Genomic DNA, 27,893 nt, shown 5'->3' with positions numbered 1-27,893 from the left:
ACTCACCAGGTCCGGACTAATTTCACAGATGGCCTTTGGAGCAGGTTTTCAGGCAGCAAATTAACTTCCTTTAGTGTATTTGCAATACGTACTGGTAATTCTTTCCGCAAAAAGAGATAAGATGTTTTCTCACAGGCATTGTTGCGACCTGCAATGGAATCAAAAGAATCACTCATTTGGTAAGGGTTTGTGGTAAAATTCTGTTGTATCTATACATGATGATAAGCTGCTAACACTGGGGGAAGCAATGACTGTCCATACATGTCTTATTACATAGGGGCTATTCGAATAGTTGACTAAACAATGCATGAATGCACCAGGACTGCCATAGGGGTAGCCAGTCTTAGATAGCAACTCACCGTTTTGGCCCATAGTGGTGTAGTCCCGTAACAGACCACATGGAAACTATTAAAAGGTTTTTCCAGGATTGCTATGGTTTTTAAAGGTATGCACATGAAGTTGCTTACCTCATGTACATCTTCCCTATGTATTTGGACCCTCCTGACCCGATTTCACGATGTAAACAAATCCCTCTGGGGGGCGTGGCCAGCCGCGGGAATGTACAGACGTGCTTAAGTGAGCTCCGCTCCACGCTATCTCAACTCTTATCATCCTGAACCTTAACAGCCGTCACAATTCCTTAATACAGAGGCAGGAGGTCGGGCAACCCCGGGGACGCAGTATGGCAAGGAACAAGTCCCTCACAGCAGCAGAGAAGCTAAAATTATTTGCACGCACAGAAGCTCAAGATGGCACTGACTCACCATCCAGACCTTCCTCCCCGGAAGCTGCAGATGCAGAGGCGGGAGAGACAGTACCAGACGCTGAACCTACTTTGAAACAGGTCACCGACCAACTACTACATGCTATCTCAGCCTGCAGATAGTTATTATTGGGTAAGATGGAGGAGGTTAAAATGGACCTAGGGCTATTAAGGCACGATATGCAAAACTTGCGTGACAGGGTCCGAGAAGCTGAGTCTCTGAGCTAGAAGACCGTACCGCACCTATCCCTGCGCAACTTGCCTCTCTTAAGAAAAAAGTCGACTTTTGGCTGCAAAAATGTGACGATTATGAAAATCGCTTAAGGAGAAATAACCTGAGAATTATCGGCCTGCCTGAACGGGCTGAAGGCTCTAACCCCTGTGAATTAATGATTCAGTGGCTTAAGGCCACGTTTCTAGAAGCTAAGTTTTCCACTGCATTCGCCATTGAGAGGGCTCATCGTGTCCCAGCTAAGCCTCCTCCAAGTGCTCCTCCTCACCCTATGCTTGCCCGCTTACTTAACTCCACTAATCGAGACCACATCCTACAACTAGCCAGAAGAAAACAAGAAATCAGATTTGAGAACACTTCCATTATGCTGTTCCCGGATTTCTCAGCTGAGCTACAGAAACGAGAGCAGTGGTCAAGAGAAGACTCAGAGAGCTAAACATGCCATACTCGATGGCGTATCCTGCCAGATTGCGAATAGTTGATGGGGAAACACACCCACTGAAGCAAGTGCCTGGATCGACGGCAAGGAAGACCTGCCAGGCCTGTGATGTGAGCCAACATTCTGGAGTCCACTGCCTTGTAGACATAGGACTTTCACTCCTCGCTACCTCCTTGATGCATGAGATATACTCAATTTAGCTAAAATGGCACTATTCTCATTGTTACATGTTTGCACTTTTCCCTTTGTTCACGTGGCAACATTAGTGCAAGTGACGACAACAGTCACCAGCACTCCGTCATGACAATTATTGCACAAACAGTTATGTGCATTTTTCACTTATGGTTTACACACTTTTCTTTTTCCTTTCTAATTTTTTTTTCTTGGTTTCTTTGTAATGCTGCTATACTAGTCATGCATGTCATACGTCTTACTCTAAGGCCCCTTTCACACGGGCGAGTATTCCGTGCAGGTGCGATGAGCGAGTTAAACGCATTGCACCCGCACTGAATACTGACCCATTCATTTCTATGGGGCTGTTCACATGAGCGGTGATTTTCACGCATCACTTGTGCGTTGCGTGAAAAACGCAGAATATAGAGTAACGCAGGCCCCATAGAAATTAATGGGGTTGCGTGAAAATCGCAAGCATCCGCAAGCAAGTGCTGATGCAGTGTGATTTTCACGCACGGTTGCTAGGAGACGATCGGGATGGAGACCCGATCATTATTATTTTCCCTTATAACATGGTTATAAGGGAAAATAATAGCATTCGGAATACAGAATGCATAGTAAAATAGCGCTGGAGGGGTTAAAAATAAATGAATAATAATTTAACTCACCTTAGTCCACTTGTTCGCGTAGCCGGCATCTCCTTCTGTCTTCATCTTAGCTTTGTGTAGCAACAAGGACCTTTGGTGACGTCACAGTCATCACATGAGCCATCACAAGATCTTAACCAAATCTCTTTTTATTGAGATAGCAAATAGTTAGAAAGTGCCACAGTACAGCATATACGCCATACGCAGATGGCATCAGAATAGTGCAATCAAATATAACAATAGTCAAACAAATGAGGGGGAAATAAACACATATAGACAAACAGGACAACGGACAGGGATAAAGAAAACACATACAAGAAGAAGGGAGGAAGGGGGGGGGGGGGGAATGCCATCACATGATCTTTTACCATGGTGATGGATCATGTGATGACTGTGACATCACCAAAGGTCCTTGTTGCTACAAAAAGCTAAGATGAAGACAGAAGGAGATGCCAGCTACGCGAACAAGTGGACTAAGGTGAGTTAAATTGTTTTTTAATTTCACTGCTGCCTTTCCACAGGCCTTGATTATATGCATTGGTGATTATAATATGCTTTTAGACCCTTCAATAGATAAACTTAACCCAACAAACAATGCAGAACCCATCTCCCATACCCCCACCCCGCTAGCTAACCTACTACAGGAGGTGGGATGGGTAGACATATAGAGACTCAGGAATCCTAATATCGCTACCTCCTCTAGTCATTAATCTCTCTCGCACAGACTATGCTTTGGGCAACCCTCTGCTGTACGGCAAAGTTTCAGATGTAAATTATGGGGTACGAGGAATATCTGATCACTCACCCATACAATTAACCATATCTACTTCAATGGATCAACCAACTGTCTCCATGAGAATACATCCATTTTGGCTTACACTTCTAACACCGAATGACCAGATACTTGATCAGCTATCCATATTTTTAACTAATCTGGAGTCCTTTGAAAATCCATCAGTACTATGGGGAACCCTGAAAGCTTTCCTTAGTGGTTGCCTGAAGTCAAACATAGCATATGTTAAATGAGCTTCAGCCCCTCAGGAGGGGGAATTGGCAGAGGAATGTACTAGACTAGAGGCGGCTTATGTAGCTGACCCCACTGATCCCAATAGACAGGAATGGTTATTTAACTCCTTAAGGACACAGCCTTATTTCACCTTAAGGACCAGGCCATTTTTTCCAATCTGACCAGTGTCACTTTGACTTATCCAGGCCATTCTGAGATTGTTTTTAGTCACATATTGTACTTTATGACAGTGGTAAAATGGAGTAAAAAATTATAATTTTTATTTATAAAAAATACAAAATTTTCCCAAAATTTAGAAAAATTAGCAAATTTCCAAGTTTCAATTTCTCTACTTGTATGATACATAGTAATACCTACAAAAATAGTTATTACTTTACATTCCCCATATGTCTACTTCATGTTAGGATCATTTTGGGAATGAAATTTTATTTTTGGGGGACGTTACAAGGCTTAGAAGTTTAGAAGTAAATCTTGAAATTTCTCCGAAATTTTCAAAAACCAACTTTTTAAGGACCAGTTCAGGTCTGAAGTCACTTTGTGAGGCTTACATAATAGAAACCACCCAAAAACACCCTCAAGGTATTCAAAACTGATTTTACAAACGTTGTTAACCCTTTAGGTGTTCCACAAGAATTCATGGAAAATAGAGATACAATTTAAAAATTTCACTTTTTTGGCAGATTTTTCATTTTAATATTTTTTTTTCAGTTACAAAGCAAAGGTTAACAGCCAAACAAAACACAATATATATGGCCCTGATTCTGTAGTTTACAGAAACACCCGATATGTTGTCGTAAACTGCTGTATGGGCACACGGCAGGGCGCAGAAGGAAAGGAATGCCATACGGTTTTTGGAAGGCAGATTTTGCTGGAGTGTTTTTTTTTATACCATGTCCCATTTGAAGCCCCCTGATGCACCCCTAGAGTAGAAACTCCAAAAAAGTGACCCCATTTTAGAAACTACGGAATAGGGTGGAAGTTTTGTTGGTACTAGTTTAGGGTACATATGATTTTTGGTTGCTCTATATTACACTTTTTGTGAGGCAAGTTAACAAGAAATAGCTGTTTTGGCACCGTTTTTTTTTGTTATTTACAAAATTCATCTGACAGGTAAGATCACGTGGTATTTTTATAGAGCAGGTTGTCATGGACGTGGCGATACCTAATATGTATACAATTTTTTTTTATTATGTACATTTTACACAATGATTTCATTTTTGAAACAAAAAAAAAGTTTTAGGGTCTCCATAGTCTGAGAGCCATAGTTTTTTCAGTTTTTGGGCGATTATCTTAGGTAGGGTATGATTTTTGCGGGATGAGATGACGGTTTGATTGGCACTATTTTGGGGTGCATATGACTTTTTGATCGCTTGCTATTACACTTTTTGTGATGTAAGATGACAAAAAATGGTGATATTTTTATAGAGTAACTTATTACAGACGTGGCAATACCTAATATGTATACATTTTTTTTTATTTATGTAAGTTTTACACAATAACAGCTTTTTTAAAAGAAAAAAAAAATGATGTTTTAGTGTCTCCATATTCTGAGCCATAGTTTTTTTTATTTTTTGGGTGATTGTCTCAGGAAGGGGCTCATTTTTTGCGGGATGAGGTGACGGTTAGATTGGTAATATTTTGGTGGGCGTGCACTTTTTTGATCGCTTGCTGTTGTACTTTTTGTGATGTAAGGTGACAAAAAAATGGTTTATTTAGCACAGTTCAGCTGAGGGGTTAGGTCATGTGATATGTTTAAAAGCTGGTCGATACGCACGCGGCGATACCTAATATGTCTATTTTTTTTACTTTATTTGGGGAAAATTACGTTTTTGTTTATTTTTGCTTTAAACTTTACATTTTTTTGAGGAAAACTTTATTTTTTCAACTTTTTTTTGTCCCACTTTGGGACTTGAACTTTTGGGGGTCTGATCCTTTACAATGCATTCCAATACTTCTGTATTGAACTGCAGTTTGCGGCGATCGCCGATATGGGGTGGGTCTCGGGACCCCCCGCGCATTTAGCCGAAGTGCCTGCTCAATGATTTGAGCAGGTACCGGCTTCCGATCACCGCCCGCTGCGGTGATCGGAAATACACAGGGCGTACAGGTACGCCCTGTGCCCTTAAGTACCAGGACATAAGGGCGTACCTGTACGCCCTGTGTCCTGAAGAGGTTTAGGGTCGCCAATACCTTACTCTATTGAAGGAGAAAGCACAACGCAAATTGTTCTTTACTAAACAAACATACTTTGAATTAGGTAACCATTCCAGTAAATTACTGGCACACTTGGTGCATTAAAATCAGAGGTCTCCAGCAGGTTTGCGCATTCAGTCAGTAGATGGTGCCCCGCTGCTTGAGGCAACGGCGATAGTCCACCTCTTTCAGGAATTCTATCATAACTTGTACCAATCCCAAGTTCACGCTACTCTTGAGGAAATAGATTCCTACCTTTCCAAATTACAATTCCCTCAACTTTCCCTTACTGACTCGGCTATAATGGACTCCCCCATCACTAAGGGGGAGATCGCATCGGCGGTGTCCTCTCTGGCTAATGGGAAGTCGGGCGGACCCAGACGGTATTCCATTACAAGCATATGCTAAATATTTAGATCTCCTCTTAGATCTTCTAGAGAAAATTTATACAGCGGCCTTCTCAACAGTCATGTTACCACCATCCCTATATGACGCCACAATAGTGGTTATTCTTAAACCTGATAAGAATCCATTGGAATGTGGCTCGTAGCAGCCGATTTCTTTGTTGAACCTTGACTATAAAATTCTTGCTAAGATTTTAGCAGTCAAGTTGAATAAATGCATCCTCAGTATTATCCACACGGATCAATCTGGATTTATGCTGGGTAAATCCACGACTGAAAATATCAGACGAGTACAAGTACTTACTCAGATAAGAGTTAGACAAGAACAGCGGTAGGCTATGGCGTCCCTCAACGCAGCTAAGGCATTTGACTCAGTTGAATGGCCAAAATTATTGCATACACTCCAGCGATTTGGTTTTGGGACGTCATTTATCAAATGGGTTTCCATCCTATATAGGACCCCAGATCCAATGTGTCCGTTAATGGTGTCTCCTCCCCTTATTTCACTTTGGGGAGAGGAACTCGACAGGGATGCCCATTATCCCCCCTTGTTTGCCCTAGCCTTTGAGCCTCTTGCACTTAAGTTGCAGCAAGACGGCATATATCAGGGCATAGGCGATAGAGAGCACAGAGTTTGGTTGTATGCCGATGATATGATATTATTTATGTCCATTGTGGAAGAAACACTACCTCGAGCCATAACGCTTATCAATGATTTTGGGCAATATTTAGGTTTGTGCATCAACTGGTCAAAATCCTCATTCTTTCCACCAAGAACTATCCATGAACTACCCACAGTTCACCAATTCAAATACCTAGGTATTGTCATCTCCAAAGATTCTGATACCTTTCACTCAGTGAATATACACCCACTTTTAAACTACTGTAAAGATACGTTTCGAGTGTGGGGATCACTTCCCCTATCAGTTGCAGGGCACATAAACCTGATTAAAATGATGGTTCTCCCTAAATGCTTACACATACTGGAACACTCTCCTTACACTATCCCCAAGAGTTTTTTTTCAACGATTAAACTCCTTGATATAACCCTTTATATAGGACTCTACTAGACCTAAGCTCTCCATCTCCACCCTTTGTCGTCCCAGATCTCAGGGTGTCTTTACCTGATCTCTACCTTTATTACCTAGCGGGGCAACTACGTTATCTGAAAATCTGTCTCATGTCATACGAGCAGATGCCGAATTCAGAGGGCCATCTAGCCACGTACCTGAATCGAAGGTCCTTATGGCCAGTGTTGGAGAGACCGCAGTTATTTCCACCAAAATTACTCCCCATTCATAGAGTTGCCATACAGGTATGGTTGGCTGCTAAGAATATACATGACTTCAAAAATGTGATGAGTGACCTGCCGCTTTGGGATAACCCTATGTTTCCGATTTTGTCTGACTTTCCCGACTCCCACTATTGGAAAACACATAACATATGCTGTCTTAAGGATGTATACCAAGACAGTGTGGTTTATCCATTTAGTCACTTTCAACTCAATGTCATATGACCTGTACAGGTTTCTACCGCTACTTGCAGGTCAGACATGCGCTAAAAGCCCAATTTCCTGGCACCGTGGTATCTATATCCAAATATCCTTTAATTGGAGTTTTGAGGTCACAGTGTCCAAGAGGTATTATATCTATTATATACACTAATTTGCTCCCTACTAGAATACAATCTACACAGTTAAAGGTGCTGGATAGATGGAGGACTGTGGTCCCTGACTTGTCTGATGAAGACATTTCTCAATTGCTGAAACTCGCCTATGTATGTGTCCCCGGCGATTAATAATCATTTCATACAGCTATGTATTATCCATCAAAGTTACCTCTCACCAGGCTGCATAAGATGGATAGATTACCCCACACCAGATGCCATCGCTGTGCCAGGGATGGTGCAGATTTTTGGCATTTGCTGTGGACTTGCCCCATTTTCAGAGCATTCTGGACGGAAATCACTCAATTCCTAGCAGATTTGACCAAGCTACCGATTGACACCCACCCTAAGATATGTCTATTCGGTATATTAGATGATGCGGTATACTCTCATTATATCAGAGTATTCCTCCGAGAATCACTATTCTTGGCAAGGAAAGCCATTGCCTTGAGATTGATCGGAGAGAGAAGTCCGTCACTTAACCAGTGGAAAACATTGGTAAATGTCATAATTTCTTATGAATATATTGTATATAAGCATAGGCTTTCAGCACGATACATGAATAACGCATTATCTTCAGCTTAAATAAAATGTATCAATAAAACCCACCTCTGTAACGCCATCATTACCTTCCTTGTGTATGTGCCCTTCCATCCATGTCTGATGTGTTTATAGTCATGTGAAATACGATCATGTACAATAAATACCATGTCAAGAAATGCACGAATATAGCATAAACACTTCAAGTAAGGTAACCCATGTACACCAATTTCATTTTATTTTTTAATAGGGTTGAAATGATTCATCCCTATTTCCTTGCATCGAGGATTCGTTTAAGTCACATGACTATGGAGCATGAGTGAAATTAAGCTTCTCACTCAATGCTCTGTGGCCCCCCGACTCGGCATCGCGCTGCAGGGCCTTGCGTTCACACATCGCCAGCGCGTGTCTTCTGTGGACTCCATGTGTCAGCACATGCCGCACTGCCGGGAAAGGAAAGTATAAAGTTAGCAGCACCAACGGCGGGGGGCGGAAATGGGAGTATCTGTGATTTGGCAATGGCATGTATAAAGCTTTTGGCGGGGGGGGGGGTTAATAGGGGCACCTGTGATTTGGCAATGGCATGTATAAAGTTATTGGCGAGGGGAGGGGTTAATGGGGGCACCTATGATTTGGCAATGACATGTATAAAGTTATTGGCGGGGAAGAGGGGTTAATCAGGGCACCTGTGATTTGGCAATGGCATGTATAAAGTTATTGGAGGGGGGGGAGAGGGGTTAATGAGGGCACCTGTGATTTGGCAGCAATGGCATGTATAAAGTTATTGGCGGGAGGGTGGAGAGGGGTTAATGGGGGTACCTGTGATTTGGCAATGATATGTATAGTTATTGGCGGGAGGGGGAAGGGGTTAATTGGGGCACCTGTGATTTGGCAATGATATGTATAGTTATTGGCGGGAGGGGGAAGGGGTTAATTGGGGCACCTGTGATTTGGCAATTACATGTATAGTTATTGGCGGGAGGGGGAGAGGGGTTAATTGGGGCACCTGTGATTTGGCAATGACATGTATAGTTATTGGCGGGAGGGGGAGAGGGGTTAATTGGGGCACCTGTGATTTGGCAATAGTATGTATAAAGTTATTGGCGGGGGGATAGTGGGGTTAATGGGGGCACCTGTGATTTGGCAATAGCATGTATAAAGTTATTGGCGGGGGGAGGGGTTAATGGGGGCACCTGAGATTTGGCAATAGCATGTATAAAGTTATTGGCGGGGGAGGGGTTAATGGGGGCACCTGTGATTTGGCATGTATAAAGTTATTGGCGGGGGGAGAGGGGTTAATGGGGGCACTTGTGATTTGGCATGGAGGGGCCGATCTGGGGGAGTGGGGGACATGGTGGATGGCATGGAGGCACTGGGGAAGGGAGACATCATGGCAGCCAGTGAACTCCGGCAGTCTGTTCCTCCACCGGAACACACTGACTGAGTTCACAATATAACCTTAGACACACATTCTGGCAAAACAACAGCCTGCAGGAGTATACCGTATTGGGTATATCTAGATACAACCAGCTATATGCTCTCATTGACTATAATGTGGTCCAAGGCTATCTGGCCATGTTTTGGCATACATGCTAGGTATTGTCCAAAGCCTTTTTTTTTGTCCGGGCAAAACCCAGCTTGAATGCTGTAACAAGGCCGGACCCCATTACAGTCAATCGCTGCAGCAGCCGGCAGTATCCAGCTATACCAGATACGGTACATTCCGGCTGGCTGTTCTTCTGACAGAATGTATATTGCTGCTGTGAAAGAAGCCTTATATATGTGTGCAATTATTTTCTATACCACTGTAAGAAATAAAAATATTGTTTTTATAAAGGAATACGTTATTTTATTTTTTATTAGATTACGCGATTAATCGTAAAAATGTAATCGATAGATTACTCGATTACTAAAATATTAGTTTACTGCAGGCCTATTTTGTAACTTATTTTAAATTCCATTGTTCAATAAAACAAGTTTAAAAAAAAAAAATGAAAAAAATGAAAATCCCTCTGGTTTGTTTCCATCCTGTATTTAAAACATCCTGTTGCTGTATCCAACCAAACCCATGATGCACTTCTCCTTTCTCAGCCACACCTCCAGCACTGCCCCCAACAACGCTCAGCTAGTTTATAGCTCCTCCCACCCCGCTAGTTACATAGACACTCTCCTATTATTGCCCCTATTACTGCTTTGACATACCCATGGACATAACATCACACGAAATAAGAAAGAAAGAGCTGCATGGACACAGTCATGCGACCACAGCCCACAACGGAAGATAGGTGCAATAAAGGTAAAATAAATACATTACAAAATTACAGCTATCTTCATAAATGATTACTAGTACATTGACACCAACCAGAGAACCTCTTTAAGTGAAAGGAAAGTACTATTATATATGCAAACACTAATGTAGATAGGGCTCAGATGTATTTAAAGCCATCTGACTGATCTTAGAGAAAAATAAACAACTTAACCTTAGGTGGAGCTTAGCCACTGTGCTTGAAGGCTGCACATTTCTAGGCTCCTGCTTTACATAGGGCTACATAGCTGGTCATTGCATCCCTGCAGCATCCAAATCACCCACCTTCAATTTTGGACAGTGCCCTGTCTTTAACTGGCCTGATGGCAAAAAGAAAAACCAAGTGTGCTTGCAGATTTATTTGACTTAGCTATTCCAAGTTCTACTACCCTCCTGTTCCTCGTTAGATCTCACAATTAATAGAGAGAAGAATCCATTTTATCATATTAAAGATAAAATGGCAGAGTGCAGGAAAAGGAGTTCTTTCCCAGACTTTTCACCAACATTTCAGATGCGCCAAAAATTTGCTCTAATCACCTCCATCCTCTGCAACACTAAGACACAAGTGGAGTTTCCCCACCAAACTTTCTTGAGACCCATTCTCTCACCCCATTTCACCTGTAGTGTGGATCAAGCACAGTGCTTTATTAGTCTAATTGTTTAGGTTAAAATGTTCTGACACATATTTAATGCATCCAGTCAGACAAAAAAGAGAAAGGGGGTACTTATTGCAATTAAAGAGGACCTTTCACCGATCCTGACACTGTGAACTAAGTATACAGACATGGAGAGCGGCGCCGGGGGATCTCACTGCACTTACTGTTATACCTGGGTGCCGCTCCGTTCTCCCGCTATGCCCTCCGGTATCTTCAGTCACTAAGTTATGGTAGGCGGAGTCTGCCCTTGTTCTGCTCTAGCGCTGGCCAATCGCAGCGCAGAGCTCACAGCCTGAGAGGTTATTTTCTCCCAGGCTGTGAGCTCTGCAATGCGATTGGCCAGCGCTACAAGAACAAGGGCAGACTCCGCCTACTATAACTTAGTGACCGGAGATACCGGAGGGCATAGCAGGAGAACAGAGCGGCACCCAGGGATAATAGTAAGTGCAGTGAGATCCCGGGCGCCGCTCTCCATGTCTGTATTCTTAGTAACTTAGTAACTCTTTAAAGATAGCGTTGCATTTACTTTGGATTCCCAATATTCAGACCCTTATGATTGTTTTATTATGTTGGTATGCCATATTAATATTATTCTGTACACTTTTGCAAATGTTAATTTCCTGCATAAGTGACAACATAGATTCTGGTCCAAAAGTATTGACACGTTTAGATAAATTAGGATGGGTCTGAAAATCCTAGGTAGAGACTTATTTCTGTCCTGGGCCCCTTGTTGGATTCTTCCACCACAATCAGGCCTCCTTTGGCTGTTATTCCTCTATTACACAAGAGAGAATTATTTGATGCCTGTCTTTGCCTACAATGCTCTGAGAGGGATTTAACTTTGTTTCTCCTTCAAGAGCATTTTATTCCCGAATAGAACGTGTTTCTGTTAGAAAGTGGAAGAGACTGAGACCAGAACCATAACATGGTTGGACCATGCTCTCATATCGATTACTATAACAGAATGTCTAACTCATGCTTAATGAAGATATACTATCCTATTCAGAATATCAGAGTGCCTTGGAGACTGAGCTTAGAAAGTACTTTGACTCTAATCGTCACTCCTTCTCCAATGTATACTCTGCCTGAGCTGCACGCAAGGCATTTAGGAGAGCGGTTTGTATTAAGGCTTAAAGGGAAAAAAAATGAATAAGGCAAAAAAATAAGTCCTCTGTCAACAGAACTTCAGACTTGTTTAGAGACCAGAGAACTCATCCAGTTAAAACATATGATTCTGATTTAAAAAAAAATATGAATGAACTTTTATGCACCATGGCAACGATTCCTGGGCTTTATTAGCTATAAATCTGAAGGGTTGAGAACAGTTGGAGTCCACATAAATCCCTATCTCCAGTAAAAAAAAAAATGTCTTGGTCTTCAAATCATCTGGTCTGGGCAGATTCTTGAATGGATTCTAAATAGAAATATAGAAAATTCCTTGTACCTTATTTGGCTTCTGTGTTCAATAAAGCTATGGACTTGGATTCATTCCTCTGAGAAAGGCCTCATGCACACGACAGTTTTTTTTCACGGTCCGCAAAAACGGGGTCCGTGGGTCCGTGATCCGTGACCGTTTTTTCATCCGTGGGTCTTCCTTGATTTTTGGAGGATCCACGGACATGAAAAAAAAGTCGTTTTGGTGTCCGCCTGGCCGTGCGGAGCCAAACGGATCCGTCCTGAATTACAATGCAAGTCAATGGGGACGGATCCGTTTGATGTTGACACAATATGGTGCCATTTCAAACGGATCCGTCCCCATTGACTTTCAATGTAAAGTCTGGAGTTCTTTTATACCATCGGATTGGAGTTTTCTCCAATCCGATGGTATATTTTAACTTGAAGCGTCCCCATCACCATGGGAACGCCTCTATGTTAGAATATACTGTCGGATATGAGCTACTTCGTGAACCTCAGATCCGACAGTATATTCTAACACAGAGGCGTTCCCATGGTGATGGGGACGCTTCAGGTTAGAATACACTACAAACTTTGTACAAGACTGCCCCCTGCTGCCTGGCAGCACCCGATCTCTTACTGGGGGATATGATAGCACAATTAACCCCTTTAGGTGCGGCACCTAAAGGGGTTAATTGTACTATCATATTCCCCTGTAGGAGATCAGGGCTGCCAGGCAGCAGGGGGCAGCCCCCCCCCCCTCCCCAGTTTGAATATCGTTGGTGGCACAGTGTGCCCCCACCATCGCCCCCCCCTCCCTCCCTCTATTGTATTAAATCGTTGGTGGCACAGTGTGCCAACCACCATCGGCCCCCCTCCCTCCCTCTATTGTATTAAATCGTTGGTGGCACAGTGTGCCAACCACCATCGGCCCCCCTCCCTCCCTCTATTGTATTAAATCGTTGGTGGCACAGTGTGCCAACCACCATCGCCCCCCCCCCCTCCCTCTATAGCGGTAACATTGGTGGCAGTGTGCGGTCTCAACAGTAGAAGATTCATACTTACCGGCTTGCTGCTGCGATGTCTGTGTCCGGCCGGGAGCTCCTCCTACTGGTAAGTGAAAGGTCTGTGCGGCGCATTGCTAAAGAACTGTCACTTACCAGTAGGAGGAGCTCCCGGCCGTTCACAGACATCGCAGCAGCAAGCAGGTAAGTATGAATCTTCTACTGTTGAGACCGCACACTGCCACCAATGTTACTGCTATAGAGGGAGGGGGGGGGGGGGGGGGGGGGCGATGGTGGTTGGCACACTGTGCCACCAACGATTTAATACAATAGAGGGAGGGAGGGGGGCCGATGGTGGTTGGCACACTGTGCCACCAACGATTTAATACAATAGAGGGAGGGAGGGGGGCCGATGGTGGTTGGCACACTGTGCCACCAACGATTTAATACAATAGAGGGAGGGAGGGGGGGCGATGGTGGTTGGCACACTGTGCCACCAACGATATTCAAACTGGGGAGGGGGGGGGGTCTGCCCCCTGCTGCCTGGCAGCCCTGATCTCTTACAGGGGAATATGATAGTACAATTAACCCCTTTAGGTGCCACACCTGAAGGGGTTAATTGTGCTATCATATCCCCCTGTAAGAGATCGGGTGCTGCCAGGCAGCAGGGGGCAGTCTTGTACAAAGTTTGCAGTGTATTCTAACTAGAAGCGTCCCCATCACCATGGGAACGCTTCTGTGTTAGAATATACTGTCGGAAATGAGTTTTCACGAAGTGAAAACTTAGATCAGAAAAAGCTTTTATGCAGACGGATCTTCGGATCCGTCTGTATGAAAGCAACCTACGGCCACGGATCACGGACACGGATGCCAATCTTGTGTGCATCCGTGTTCTTTCACGGACCCATTGACTTGAATGGGTCCGTGAACCGTTGTCCGTCAAAAAAATAGGACAGGTCATATTTTTTTGACGGACAGGATACACGGATCACGGCCTCGGCTGCAAAACGGTGCATTTTCCGATTTTTCCACGGACCCATTGAAAGTCAATGGGTCCGCGAAAAAAAACGGAAAACGGCACAACGGCCACGGATGCACACAACGGTCGTGTGCATGAGGCCAAATGTTGTAAGCTCCATAGTTACTTTGTCCAAACCTGGTAAAGAAGCCACCCACTCAGCAAATTGTCATCTTATATTGCTTCTGAACACAGATGTCAAGGTGTTATCTAACAGTATTTATAGAGCGTTGTCCACTCTGACTTCGCCGGACCAGGTAAGGTTTGTTCCACAGAGGCAGGTTCCAGACGGCATTAGGAGATTTTTTTGACATTAAGGGGATCATTTACGAACAAATATATGCCACTTTTTGAATTATGTTGCAGATTGCGGTGCAGTGTTTATTTTAAAATAAATATACATTTAGGGGGAGTGGCGGGGGTAGGGAAAAGGGCGGACCGACAGGCCTGTCTCATTTATCATTTTGTACACCTGTTATAGGCATTGAAAATTGTCTAAATCTATTTCAAACAAGGGAGCTGGCATAGATTTAGACAAGTGTAAAGTCTGAGAACCGCCAGTGCAGGAGGGACTGAGAGCGGCGTCCAAATCGTCAGTCTTCATAAATGTCCCCCTAAGTTTGCGTAGGCTGATCAGACACCTTCTCTGCTGCTTTCACTGGATGTGGTGGAGACGTTTGGCTGGATTCACTGGAGATTCATGCTGGACATTCTGGATAGATTTAGCTTTTCGATGGCTTTTGAAATTACTAATGGGACCCATCAGGATTGCTACATTCTTTCCCGACGGTCGGCTGCTCGCTCAGTGGAGGAGAAAGCTGCATTTACATGCAGCGATCTTCTCCGCAATATGAGAACGAGGGATCGGTATTGCGATTGCTCATCCTCACAGAGCAGCATTGTTTCTGGGCAGCAGATCGCTGTTTAGACAGCATTATCTGCTGATACGAAAGGATAATTTAGGCGCCTGTACAAACAGCAGGGTCACTGATGAACAAGCAAGCGTTTTGCTTGTTCATCGGGTGATCGATGGCACCTTAAGGCCTTACGCACACGGCAGTTGTTTTGGTCCGCATAAGATGCGGACAGCACTCCGTGTGCTGTCAGCATCCGTTGCTCCATTCCGTGGTCCGCAAAAAAAAATATAACCTGTCCTAGTCTTGTCCGTGCTTTGCGGACAAGAATAGGCAGTTATATTGAAGGCTGTCCATGCAGTTCCGCAAATTGCGGAACGCACACGGACACCATCCGTGTTTTGCGGATTCGCTGTTTGCGGACCGCAAAACACACAACGGTCGTGTGCATGAGGCCTAAAGGTTCGAATCCGACCAAAGACCACAACTGCATGAAGCATGTATGTTTTCCGAGGGTTTCCTCCAGGTTCTCCAGTTTCCTCCAACACTCCAAAGACATATTAAATAGGGAACTTAGATTATGAGCCCCATTGCGGACAGCCTAATGCTAATGTCTGTAAAGCGTGCTGGAATATAGTATCGCTATATAAGTGTATAAAAAAAATGAATAAAAACCTCTCACAACAGATTATAAATAGGTATAAGACAAATTGCATTTTATTCAGAAGAATAGCATTAACAAGGGGAAAATACATACCGCTATGTAATTTGCTATACATCAACTACAAATGACCAGTCAGTAATTTCGACAAAAATGGATTCTAAGAAAACACAAGGAAACACTCCCCATTAATAAAGAAAATAACCATCATTTACCGTATATATGTAAACGGACTTACACAATGAGTCCTCTTTTAATAGCTGCCTTGTCCACAATATAAACACTTTAACTAACCCACATTGCACTTACATTATTAAATACCCATTGCTTTCAACATTGGACCAATTACCCTGACATTATCGTGGTCTTTTGAATGAAACCATTCCGTTTAAGTATTTACTAAACAAGCCGTTTTCTGGCTGGATTTCCACTAAGTTGGCAAAATCCATTTCTTTTCTTTTGATAATCAAGGGTTTCTTTCACAATGAATCCAGAGGGAAAAAAAGCAGTCTGGTTTGAGAGCTGCACTTATACAAGCAGTCAAACAACGCGAGTTTGTGAGCGTTCGCGTGTTTGATTTCAAGTGTATGTTTGTATTAAGTGTGTGACTTTAGATTACGTGAGGGAGTATCTGTGAGAGCTAATTATTTGTGTGCATTGCTAAGTTGCTGTGCCTGACTTGATTGTACTCTATACCAAGTCAGAGCAGTGTAGTCTAGTGCAGTGTTTCCCAACCAGTGTGCCTCCAGCTGTTGCAAAACTACAACTCCCAGCAAGCCTGGACAGCTTTTGGCTGTGCGGGCATGCTGGGAGTTGTAGTTTTGCAACAGCTGGAGGCACACTGGTTGGGAAACACTGGTCTAGTGTATACACCATGACTTGCTTTTGCTGCCAGGTTTATTTAATAGCAGCAGAGAGTATACTGTGATTACATTTTTTTTCATTTATTTATATTTTTTCTCTTCCTTCTCCAGAGTGTTGCACAGGTGAGTAATTAGGGTGTGGATAAGGAAAGTGAGGTAGCTAGCTGGATAAAAGTTAGAAAGCAGGTTAGAGGGAAGAGTGCCAGGCAGGCTAGCCCTGATCTGACACACCTCAACAAGTTTGCAAGGTTGGCAGATGAGGGGGATGTCAGTTCAGGGAGACCCCTGCTGCAGTATCTGGTGTGAACCTGCCCGTGTACGTGTGTACCCCTTTGACTGTATCTCTATTCTGTTCGGTTTTCCTGGTTGCCATGGGCAACACCCAGTTACAGTTGCAAGAAAAAGTATGTGAGCTCTTTGGAATTATATGGATTTCTGCACAAATTTGTCATAAAATGTGATCTGGTACAGGTAGTATTACGGAAAGCACTACCTAAGGTCCTTTCCCTAAGTTTGTGACATAAATCCCTAAAATCATTTTTAAGGACACTCCACCTACCTTTAACTTTGTCATTGGTTCTGATATGGACCATGACTGCTGGATCTTCTCCAGCCCCCTCCCCCCCCAGTAATCTGTCAACCCGATCCGCAATATGTCAAACTTGAGCCCCAGGAAGACAACACACCCTTTGACGAGCCCGGTCTTTGTGACAGATCGCCCTATTGTACCCATAATAATTGAGTCTCCCACTACCAGCACCTGTCAGGTCTGCCCTGCTCTTCATCTAAGTCACAACAATAGACAATCACAGTCTGCTTAAACTAATAACACACAAAGACTTAAATGTTACCATGTTTTTATTGAACACACCATGTAAACATTCACAGTGCAGATGTAAAAAGTATGTGAACCCGTGGATTTAATAACTGGTTGAACCTCCTTTGGCAGCAATAACTTCCACCAAACATTTCCTGTAGTTGCGGATCAGACGTGCACAACGGTCAGGAGTAATTCTTGACCATTCCTCTATTCAGAACTGTTTCAGTATATCAATATTCTTGGGATGTCTGGTGAGAATCGCTTTCTTGAGGTCATGCCACAACATCTCAATCGGGTTGAGGTCAGGACTCTGACTGGGCCACTCCAGAAGGCGTATTTTCTTCTGTTTAAGCCATTCTGTTGTTGATTTACTTCTATGCTTTGGGTTGTTTTCCTGTTGTAACACCCATCTTCTGTTGAGCTTCAGCCGGTGGACAGATGGCCTTAAGTTCTCCTGCAAAATGTCTTGATAAACTTGGGAATTTATTTTTCCTTCGATGATAGCAATCCGTCCAGACCGTGACGCAGCAAAGCAGCCCCAAACCATGATACCCCCACCGCTATACTTCCCACTTGGGATGAACTTTGGTTTCATCTGGCCACAGAATATATTGCCACTACTGCTGTGGAACATCCAGTTGCTCTTGTGCAAACTGTAAACGTGCAGCAATATTTTTTTGGGATAGCAGTGGCTGCCTCTGTGGTATCCTCCCATAAAATCCATTCTTGTTCAGTGTTTTACATATCGTAGATTCGCTAACAGGGATGTTAGCATATGCCAGAGACTTTTGTAAGTCTTTAGCTGACACACTAGGATTCTTCTTCACCTCATTGAGCAGCCTGCGCTGTGCTCTTGCAGTCATCTTTACAGGACGGCCACTCTTAGGGAGAGTAGCAGCAGTGCTGAACTTTTTCCACTTATAGACAATTTATTTTACCGTGGACTGATGAACAGCAAGGCTTTTGGAGATATTTTTATAACCCTTTCCAGCTATATGCAGTCAACAATTCTTAATTGTAGGTCTTCTGAGAGCTCTTCTGTGCAAGGCATCATTCACATCAGCCAATGCTTCTTGTGAAAAGCAAACCCAGAACTGGTGTGTTTTTTTTTATAGGGCAGCTGTAACCAACACCTCCAATCTCATATCATTGATTGGACTCCAGTTGGCTTACATATCACTCTAATTAGCTCTTGAGGATGTCATTAGTCTAGGGGTTTGCATACTTTTTCCACCTGTACTGTGAATGTTTACATGGGGTGTTCAATAAAAACAAGGTAACATTTAATTCTTTGCATGTTATTAGTTTAAGCAGACTGTGATTATCTATTGTTGTGACCTAGATGAAGATCAGATAACATTTCATGACCAATTTGTGCAGAAATCCATATCATTCCAAAGGGTTCACATACTTTTTCTTGCAACTGTATGTATCAGTGTATGCTGGTTGCCAGGGGCAACGTCCGGTTCTGTTCCTGTGTGTTTGTCTGTCTGAGCTCCGGTTCTGCTGTGCCTGGGTGTGTCTTCCCAGGTGCCTCATTACCCAGCTATATTGACCTGTAGTTGGGGGTCAGTTCTGTTTTGTCTGTCAGTTTGTTACGTTCAGTTGGTCAGTCTTTGTCAGTCTGTCCTGAGTCCTGTCTGTGGCTACTAGGTTGCACCTCGCGTCTGTTCCTGGGGGTTTTCAGTTACCCTTCTGCTTGGTCTCGCCTGTTTTTGCATTGCTAGTCTCTGTTAAGTCTATATCTGCTCTGTTCTGGTGTATTTGATATGTCCTGTACTGCGTCCGATATCTATTTCTGCCCTGTATATTTGTTTTATGTTTCCTCCGGAAGGGGGTTCCTGGCTTCCCCGGAGGGGGAATCGCTAACCTGTGTGTTCCTCTGGTTCTGTTGTCTGTTCCACTGGAGGTTCCACCAGCCTTTTCCTGGCAGGTAGGGGCCAAGTGTACCGGGACCTTCCTGAAGGTGCGTACTGTGAGCCCTTGGCCCAGTCATCCCCACCACTCGGGTTCTGTAGTATGGCGCTCACTGGTCGGCCGGTGCACTTGGTTGTGTGTTTTCGTTACCTACTTTTCTGTCATCTCTGTTCTGTTTGCCTGTGACCTGCTCGTATGACGTCCCAGAGGTCTGCCTTGAACCCCCGGCACATGACACCTGTACATACTAAATGGTAAAACACTGGGTAACACTGACATGGAAAAGGACCTAGGAATTTTAGCGAACAGCAAACTAAGCTGTAGAAACTAGTTTCAGGCAGCTGCTGCCAAGGCTAATAGGATAATGGGTTGCCTCAAAAGAGGCATAGATGCCCGTGATGAGAACATAGTCCTACCACTTTGCAAATCACTAGTCAGACCACACATGAAGTACTGTGTACAGTTCTGGGCTCCTGTGAACAAGGCAGACATAGCAGAGCTAGAGATGGTTCAGAGGAGGGCAACATAGAATGTGTCAGCAGATCAGAACCATTTGGCCCATCTAGTCTGCCCAATATACTAAATACTATGGATAGCCCCTGGCTCCATCTTATATGAAGGATGGCCTTATGCCTATCCCATGCATGCTTAAACTCCTTCACTGTATTTGCAGCTACCACTTCTGCAGGAAGGCTATTCCATGCATCCACTACTCTCTCAGTAAAGTAATACTTCCTGATATTACTTTTAAACCTTTGCCCCTCTAATATAAAACTATGTCCTCTTGTAGCAGTTTTTCTTCTTTTAAATATTCTCTCCTCTTTTACCTTGTTGATTCCCTTTATGTATTTAAAAAAGTTTCTATCATATCCCCTCTGTCTCGTCTTTCTTCCAAGCTATACATGTTAAGGTCCTTTAACCACTTCAGCCCCGCTAGCTGAAACCCCCTTCATGACCAGAGCACTTTTTACACTTCGGCACTACACTACTTTCACCGTTTATCGCTCAGTCATGCAACTTACCACCCAAATGAATTTTACCTCCTTTTCTTCTCACTAATAGAGCTTTCATTTGGTGGTATTTTATTGCTGCTGACATTTTTACTTTTTTTGTTATTAATCAAAATGTAACGATTTTTTTGCAAAAAAATGACATTTTTCACTTTCAGCTGTAAAATTTTGCAAAAAAAAACGAGATCCATATATAAATTTTTCGCTAAATTTATAGTTCTACATGTCTTTGATAAAAAAAAAAAATGTTTGGGTAAAAGTTATAGCGTTTAAAAACTATGGTACAAAAATGTGAATTTTCGCTTTTTGAAGCAGCTCTGACTTTCTGAGCACCTGTCATGATTCCTGAGGTTCTACAATGCCCAGACAGTAGAAAAACCCCACAAATGACCCCATTTCGGAAAGAAGACACCCTAAGGTATTCGCTGATGGGCATAGTGAGTTCATAGAACTTTTTATTTTTTGTCACAAGTTAGCGGAAAATGATGATGATTTTTTCTTTTTCTTTTTTTCTTACAAAGTCTCATATTCCACTAACTTGCGACAAAAAATTAAAAATTCTAGGAACTCGCCATGCCCCTCACGGAATACCTTGGGGTGTCTTCTTTCCAAAATGGGGTCACTTGTGGGGTAGTTATACTGCCCAGGCAATTTAGGGGCCCAAATGTGTGAGAAGAACTTTGCAATCGAAATGTGTAAAAAATGACCGGTGAAATCCGAAAGGTGCACTTTGGAATATGTGCCCCTTTGCCCACCTTGGCTGCAAAAAAGTGTCACACATCTGGTATCGCCGTACTCAGGAGAAGTTGGGGAATGTGTTTTGGGATGTCATTTTACATATACCCATGCTGGGTGAGAGAAATATCTTGGCAAAAGACAACTTTTCCAATTTTTTTATACAAAGTTGGCATTTGACCAAGATATTTTTCTCACCCAGCATGGGTATATGTAAAATGACACCCCAAAACACATTGCCCAACTTCTCCTGAGTACGGCGATACCAGATGTGTGACACTTTTTTGCAGCCTAGATGCGCAAAGGGGCCCAAATTCCTTTTAGGAGGGCATTTTTAGACATTTGGATCCCAGACTTCTTCTCACACTTTCGGGCCCCTAAAAAGCCAGGGCAGTATAAATACCCCACATGTGACCCCACTTTGGAAAGAAGACACCCCAAGGTATTCAATGAGGGGCCTGGCGAGTTCCTAGAATTATTATTTTTTTTTTGCATAAGTTAGCGGATATTGATTTTTTTTGTTTTTTTCTCACAAAGTCTCACTTTCCGCTAACTTAGGACAAAAATTTCAATCTTTCATGGACTCGCCATGCCCCTCACGGAATACCTTGGGGTGTCTTCTTTCCGAAATGGGGTCACATGTGGGGTATTTATACTGCCCTGGCTTTTTAGGGGCCCTAAAGCGTGAGAAGAAGTCTGGAATATAAATGTCTAAAAATGTTTACGCATTTGGATTCCGTGAGGGGTATGGTGAGTTCATGTGAGATTTTATTTTTTGACACAAGTTAGTGGAATATGAGACTTAGTAAGAAAAAACAAAAACAAACAAAAAATTTCCGCTAACTTGTGCCAAAAAAATGTCTGAATGGAGCCTTACAGGGGGGGGGTGATCAATGACAGCGGGGTGATCATTGACAGGGGGGTGATCAATGACAGGGGGGTGATCACCCATATAGACTCCCGGATCACCCCCGTGTCATTGATAACCCCCCTGGTAAGGCTCCATTCAGACGTCCGTATAATTTTTACGGATCCATGGATCGGATCCGCAAAACACATGCGGACGTCTGAATGGAGCCTTACAGGGGGGTGATCAATGACAGGGGGGTGATCAATGACAGGGGGGTGATCAATGACAGGGGGGTGATCACCCATATAGACTCCCTGATCACCCCCCTGTCATTGATCACCCCCCTGTAAGGCTCCATTCAGACGTCCGTATGATTTTTACGGATACATGGATCGGATCCGCAAAACACATGCGGACGTCTGAATGGAGCCTTACAGGGGGGTTATTAATGACAGGGGGTGATCAGGGTGATCACCCCCCTGTCACTGATCACCCCCCCTGTAAGGCTCCATTCAGACGTCCGTATGATTTTTACGGATCCATGGATCGGATCCGCAAAACACATGCGGACGTCTGAATGGAGCCTTACAGGGGGGGTTATCAATGACAGGGGGTGATCACCCCCCTGTCACTGATCACCCCCCCTGTAAGGCTCCATTCAGACGTCCGTATGATTTTTACGGATCCATGGATACATGGATCGGATCCGCAAAACACATGCGGACGTCTGAATGGAGCCTTACAGGGGGGTGATCAGGGAGTGTATATGGGTGATCACCCGCCTGTCATTGATCACCCCCCTGTAAGGCTCCATTCAGACGTCCGCATGTGTTTTGCGGATCCGATCCATGTATCCATGGATCCGTAAAAATCATGCGGACGTCTGAATGGAGCCTTACAGGGGGGTGATCAATGACAGGGGGGTTATCAATGACAGGGGGTGATCAGGGAGTGTATATGGGTGATCACCCGCCTGCCATTGATCACCCCCCTGTAAGGCTCCATTCAGACGTCCGCATGTGTTTTGCGGATCCGATCCATGTATCCATGGATCCGTAAAAATCATGCGGACGTCTGAATGGAGCCTTACAGGGGGGTGATCAATGACAGGGGGGTGATCAATGACAGGGGGTGATCAGGGAGTGTATATGGGTGATCACCCGCCTGTCATTGATCACCCCCCTGTAAGGCTCCATTCAGACGTCCGCATGTGTTTTGCGGATCCGATCCATGTATCCATGGATCCGTAAAAATCATACGGACGTCTGAACGGAGCCTGACAGGGGGGTGATCAATGACAGGGGGGTGATCAATGACAGGGGGGTGATCAGGGAGTTTATATGGGGTGATCATGGGTGATCAGGGGTTCATAAAGGGTTAATAAGTGACGGGGGGGGGGGGTGTAGTGTAGTGTAGTGTTTCGTGCGACTTTACTGACCTACCTGTGTCCTCTGGTGCTCGATCCTAACAAAAGGGACCACCAGAGGACCAGGTAGGAGGTATATTAGACGCTGTTATCAAAACAGCGTCTAATATACCTGTTAGGGGTTAAAAAATTCGGATCTCCAGCCTGCCAGCGAGCGATCGCCGCTGGCAGGCTGGAGATCCACTCGCTTACCTTCCGTTCCTGTGAGCGCACGCGCCTGTGTGCGCGTGTTCACAGGAAATCCCGGCCCTCGCGAGATGATGCGTATATGCGTCGTCGTGCGCAGGGCTGCCGCCTCCGGACCGCACATCTGCGTTAGGCGGTCCGGAGGCGGTTAATCTTTCCTGGTAAGTTTTATCCTGCAATCCATGTACCAGTTTAGTAGCTCTTCTCTGAACTCTCTCCAAAGTATCAATATCCTTCTGGAGATATGGTCCCCAGTACTGAGCACCATACTCTAAATTAGGTCTCACTAGTGCTCTGTAGAGCGGCATGAGCACCTCCCTCTTTGTACTGGTAATTCCTCTCCCTATACACCCAAGCATTCTGCTAGCAATTCCTGCTGCTCTATGACATTGTCTGCCTACCTTTAAAGGGAGTCTGTCACCAGATTGTGACCTTATAGACTGCTTACATAGCGCTCTAGCATAGCAGTCTATGATTCTAATGGTACCTTTGATGTTTGCTTCTGAAGTTCCCCCAAGGCAAAAACTGACTTTTATTCATATGTAAATTAGGGCTCGCAAGTGCCCAGGGAGGGGTTCACCTCGTTGGAGCCCAGGCTGTTCTGCCTCTTTTCGTCATATCCCTGCCCCAGCCTCCTCTGCCCGCCCTGCTCTTCCTTTGCGTCCTCCTTCTCTGCAGCCGAATCCCGCGCCTGCGCTATCCATTGCTTGGCCAGGGCATGCACACTGTGATGCCCATTGTGGGTGTCTCTAGTTCGCCTCCTCGCCGCTGTTTCTCGCCGTTGGCCGGCGCATGTGTAGTAGCTACTGCGATGCCGTGCCCACAATGGGCATCGCAGTGCGATGCCCCGGCCAAGCAATGGATAGCGCGGGATCCGGCTGCAGAGAAGGAGGACGCAAAGGAAGAGCGGGGCGGGCAGAGGAAGAGGCCGGGATGGGGATATGACGAAAAGAGGCAGAACAGCCTGGGCTCCAACGAGGTGAACCCCTCCCTGGGCACTTGCGAGCCCTAATTTACATATGAATAAAAGTCCGTTTTTGCCTTGGGGGAACTTCAGAAGCAAAACATGAAAGGTACCATTAGAATCATAGACTGCTATGCTAGAGCGCTATGTAAGCAGTCTATAAGGTCACAATCTGGTGACAGACTCCCTTTAAGTCTTCTGAAATAATGATCCCTAAATCCCTTTCCCCAGATGCTGAGGTTAGGACTGTATCACTGATTTTATATTCTGCTCTTGGGTTTTTACGTCCCAGGTGCATTATCTTGCACTTATCAACATTACATTTTAGTTGCCAGATTTTTGACCATTCCTCTAGTTTTCCTAAGTCCTTATCCATTTGGTGTATCCCTCCAGGAACATCAACCCTGTTACAAATCTTTGTGTCATCAGCAAAAAGACACCTTACCACTGAGGCCTTCTGCAATTTCGCTGATAAAGATATTAAACAATATGGGTCCCAGAACAGATCCCTGAGGTACCCCACTGGTAACAAGACCTTGGTCTGAATATACTCCATTAACTACAACCCTCTGTTGCCTGTCCCTCAGCCACTGCCTAATCCAGTCAACAATATGGGAGTCCAAGCCCAAAGACTGCACTTTATTGATAAGCCTTCTATGTGGGACAGTATCAAAAGCCTTACTAAAGTCTAGATAAGCGATGTCTACTGCACCTCCTCCATCTATTATTTTAGTCACCCAAGCAAAAAAATCAATAAGATTAGTTTGACATGATCTCCCTGAAGTAAACCCATGCTGTTTTTCATCTTTCAATCCATGGGATTTTAGATGTTCCACAATCCTCTCCTTAAGTATGGTTTCCATTAATTTCCCCACTATTGATGTCAGGCTTACTGGCCTATAGTTGCCCGAATCCTCCCTACTACCTTTCTTGTGAATGGGCACAACATTTGCTAATTTCCAATCTTCTGGGACTGTTGCCAGTGATTGGTTAAATAAATCTGTTAATGGTTTTGCTAGTTCACCGCTTATTTTAATAGCTTTGGGTGTATCCCATCAGGCCCCTGTGACTCATTTGTATTAATTTTAGACAGTTGACTTAGAACCTCTTCCTCTGTAAATACACATGCATCAAAAGATTCATTAGTCTTCTTTCCTAACTGAGGCCCTTCTCCTTCATTTTCCTTTGGAAAAACTGAACAGAAGTATTCATTGAGGCAGTCAGGTAGTTCTTTATCTTCTTCCATATACCTTCCTTCTTTTGTTTTTAATTTGGTAATTCCTTGTTTTAGTTTCCTTTTTTCATTTATGTATCTGAAGAATGCCTTATCGCCTTTTTTCCCTGACTGAGCTAATTTCTCTTCTGCATGTGCTTTAGAAGCTCTTATAACTTGTTTGGCCTCTCTCTGCCTAATCTTATAAATTTGTCTGTCATCCTCGTTTTGTTTTGTTTTTATAATTTCTAAATGCTATCTTTTTGTTTTTAGTGATTTTGGCCACTTCTGCTGAGTACCACAGTGGTCTCTTCCTTTTTTTGCTTTTACCGACAAGCCTAATGCAATATTCTGTTGCCTTCAATAGTGCCACTTTTAAGTAGTCCCATTTCTCCTGGACTCCAATGAAGCTGTTCCAGTCTGATAGGGACTCGTATACCACTAATCTAATTTTAGAAAAGTCAGTTTTTCTAAAATCTAAAACTTTTGTTTTTGTGTGGTGTGACTCAGTCACTGTACTTATAGTAAACCACACTGACTGGTGATCACTAGATCCCAAGCTTTCCCCTACAGTAATATCAGATACCAAATTCCCATTTGTGAATACTAAATCTAAAATGGCCTCCTTCCGGGTTGGCTCCTCCACTACTTGCTGTAGAGATAATCCCAGTAGGGAATTTAGAATATCTGTACTCCTGGCAGAACTAGCTATTTTGGTTTTCCAGTTTACATCTGGAAGATGTCATTTTGTCATTTTGTTCAATGTCATTTTAGCTATTTCCTCGACTAGTAGATCATCTAATTCTTTGACTTGGCTAGGTGGTCTATATATCACACCTACACGAGTTACCTTGTGATTATCAAGCTGCAAGGTAATCCAAACTGACACTAAATTGTTCTCGCTAACTTGTATCAAATTAGATATTATGCTATCTTTCACATACAGGGCCACCCCTCCCCCCTTCTCTATCTTTCCTGTATAGAGAGAACCCTGGTATTGATATATCCCAGTCATTACTCCCCTTGAACCACGTCTCAGTAACAGCCACTACATCTATATTCTCAGATGCCATTATAGCCTCAAGTTCATTGATCTTATTCCCTAGACTGCGAGCATTTGTAGACAAGACTCTGAGCTTGTCATTTCTTAACCTTTGTGCTACTGGCCTCTTCTGGCATTGTTCCGGGGGGCAGTTGGACTGCTGGATTATCACTCTTTTGCCCCCCTTTCCTAGTTTAAATGCTTCTTAGCAAATACTTGGAACTGTTCACCGAGGACATTCGTTCCCTTGAGAGAAAGATGCAAACCATCTTTCTTGTACAGTTCTTTTCCATTCCAACAAGAGCTAACATGAGACACAAAGCCAAACCCTTGGTTCAGACACCATTCACCAAGCCATACATTGAATTCCTTAATGCGTATCTTCCTGTCATGCTGAAGGTTATACGCAGGCAAAACTGCAGAGAATGAAACAGTTGATGCAACCTCCCGTATATCCTTTCCAAGTGTGTGAAAAGCTTCTTTCACCTTTGAAACCTCACTGCAAGCCAGATCGTTTGTCTCAAGATGGAGAATAACATCCACTTCCCTTTCCTGCTTTGCTTGCCTAACAGTATTAAGGATCCGTCGTCTATCCCTGCTGGCGGTAGCACCAGGGAGACATCTCACTAAAGTAATAACTGGAATGGGGCAACTACAGTACCCTAAAAGATTATCAACATGAGGGTTATTCACTTTAGAAAAAAAGACTACTGATGGGAGATCTAATTACTATGTATAAATATATCAGGGGTCAGTACAGAGATCTATCCCATCATCTATTTATCCCCAGGACTGTGACTGCGACAAGGGGACATCCTCTGCGTCTGGAGGAAAGAAGGTTTGTACACAAACATAGAAGAGGATTCTTTACGGTAAGTGCAGTGAGACTA

General features: G+C 43.8%; 1 protein-coding gene across 1 annotated transcript in view; it reads right to left on the bottom strand.

Annotated features, from left to right (window-relative positions):
- Nucleotides 1–27,893, bottom strand: part of PDK3 (pyruvate dehydrogenase kinase 3) — a 149,557-nt gene that overhangs the window by 39,235 nt on the left and 82,429 nt on the right. The window contains exon 2 of the mRNA XM_044284005.1: nt 7–148. Coding sequence (XP_044139940.1) covers nt 7–148 — 142 coding nt within the window. The remainder of the gene's footprint in view (nt 1–6; nt 149–27,893) is intronic.

This window comes from Bufo gargarizans, chromosome 3, assembly GCF_014858855.1.
Source record: "Bufo gargarizans isolate SCDJY-AF-19 chromosome 3, ASM1485885v1, whole genome shotgun sequence".
Classification (NCBI taxonomy): Eukaryota; Metazoa; Chordata; class Amphibia; order Anura; family Bufonidae; genus Bufo; species Bufo gargarizans.
Note: the sequence above shows the minus strand (reverse complement) of the source record. Positions and strands in the feature narration are given on the sequence as shown.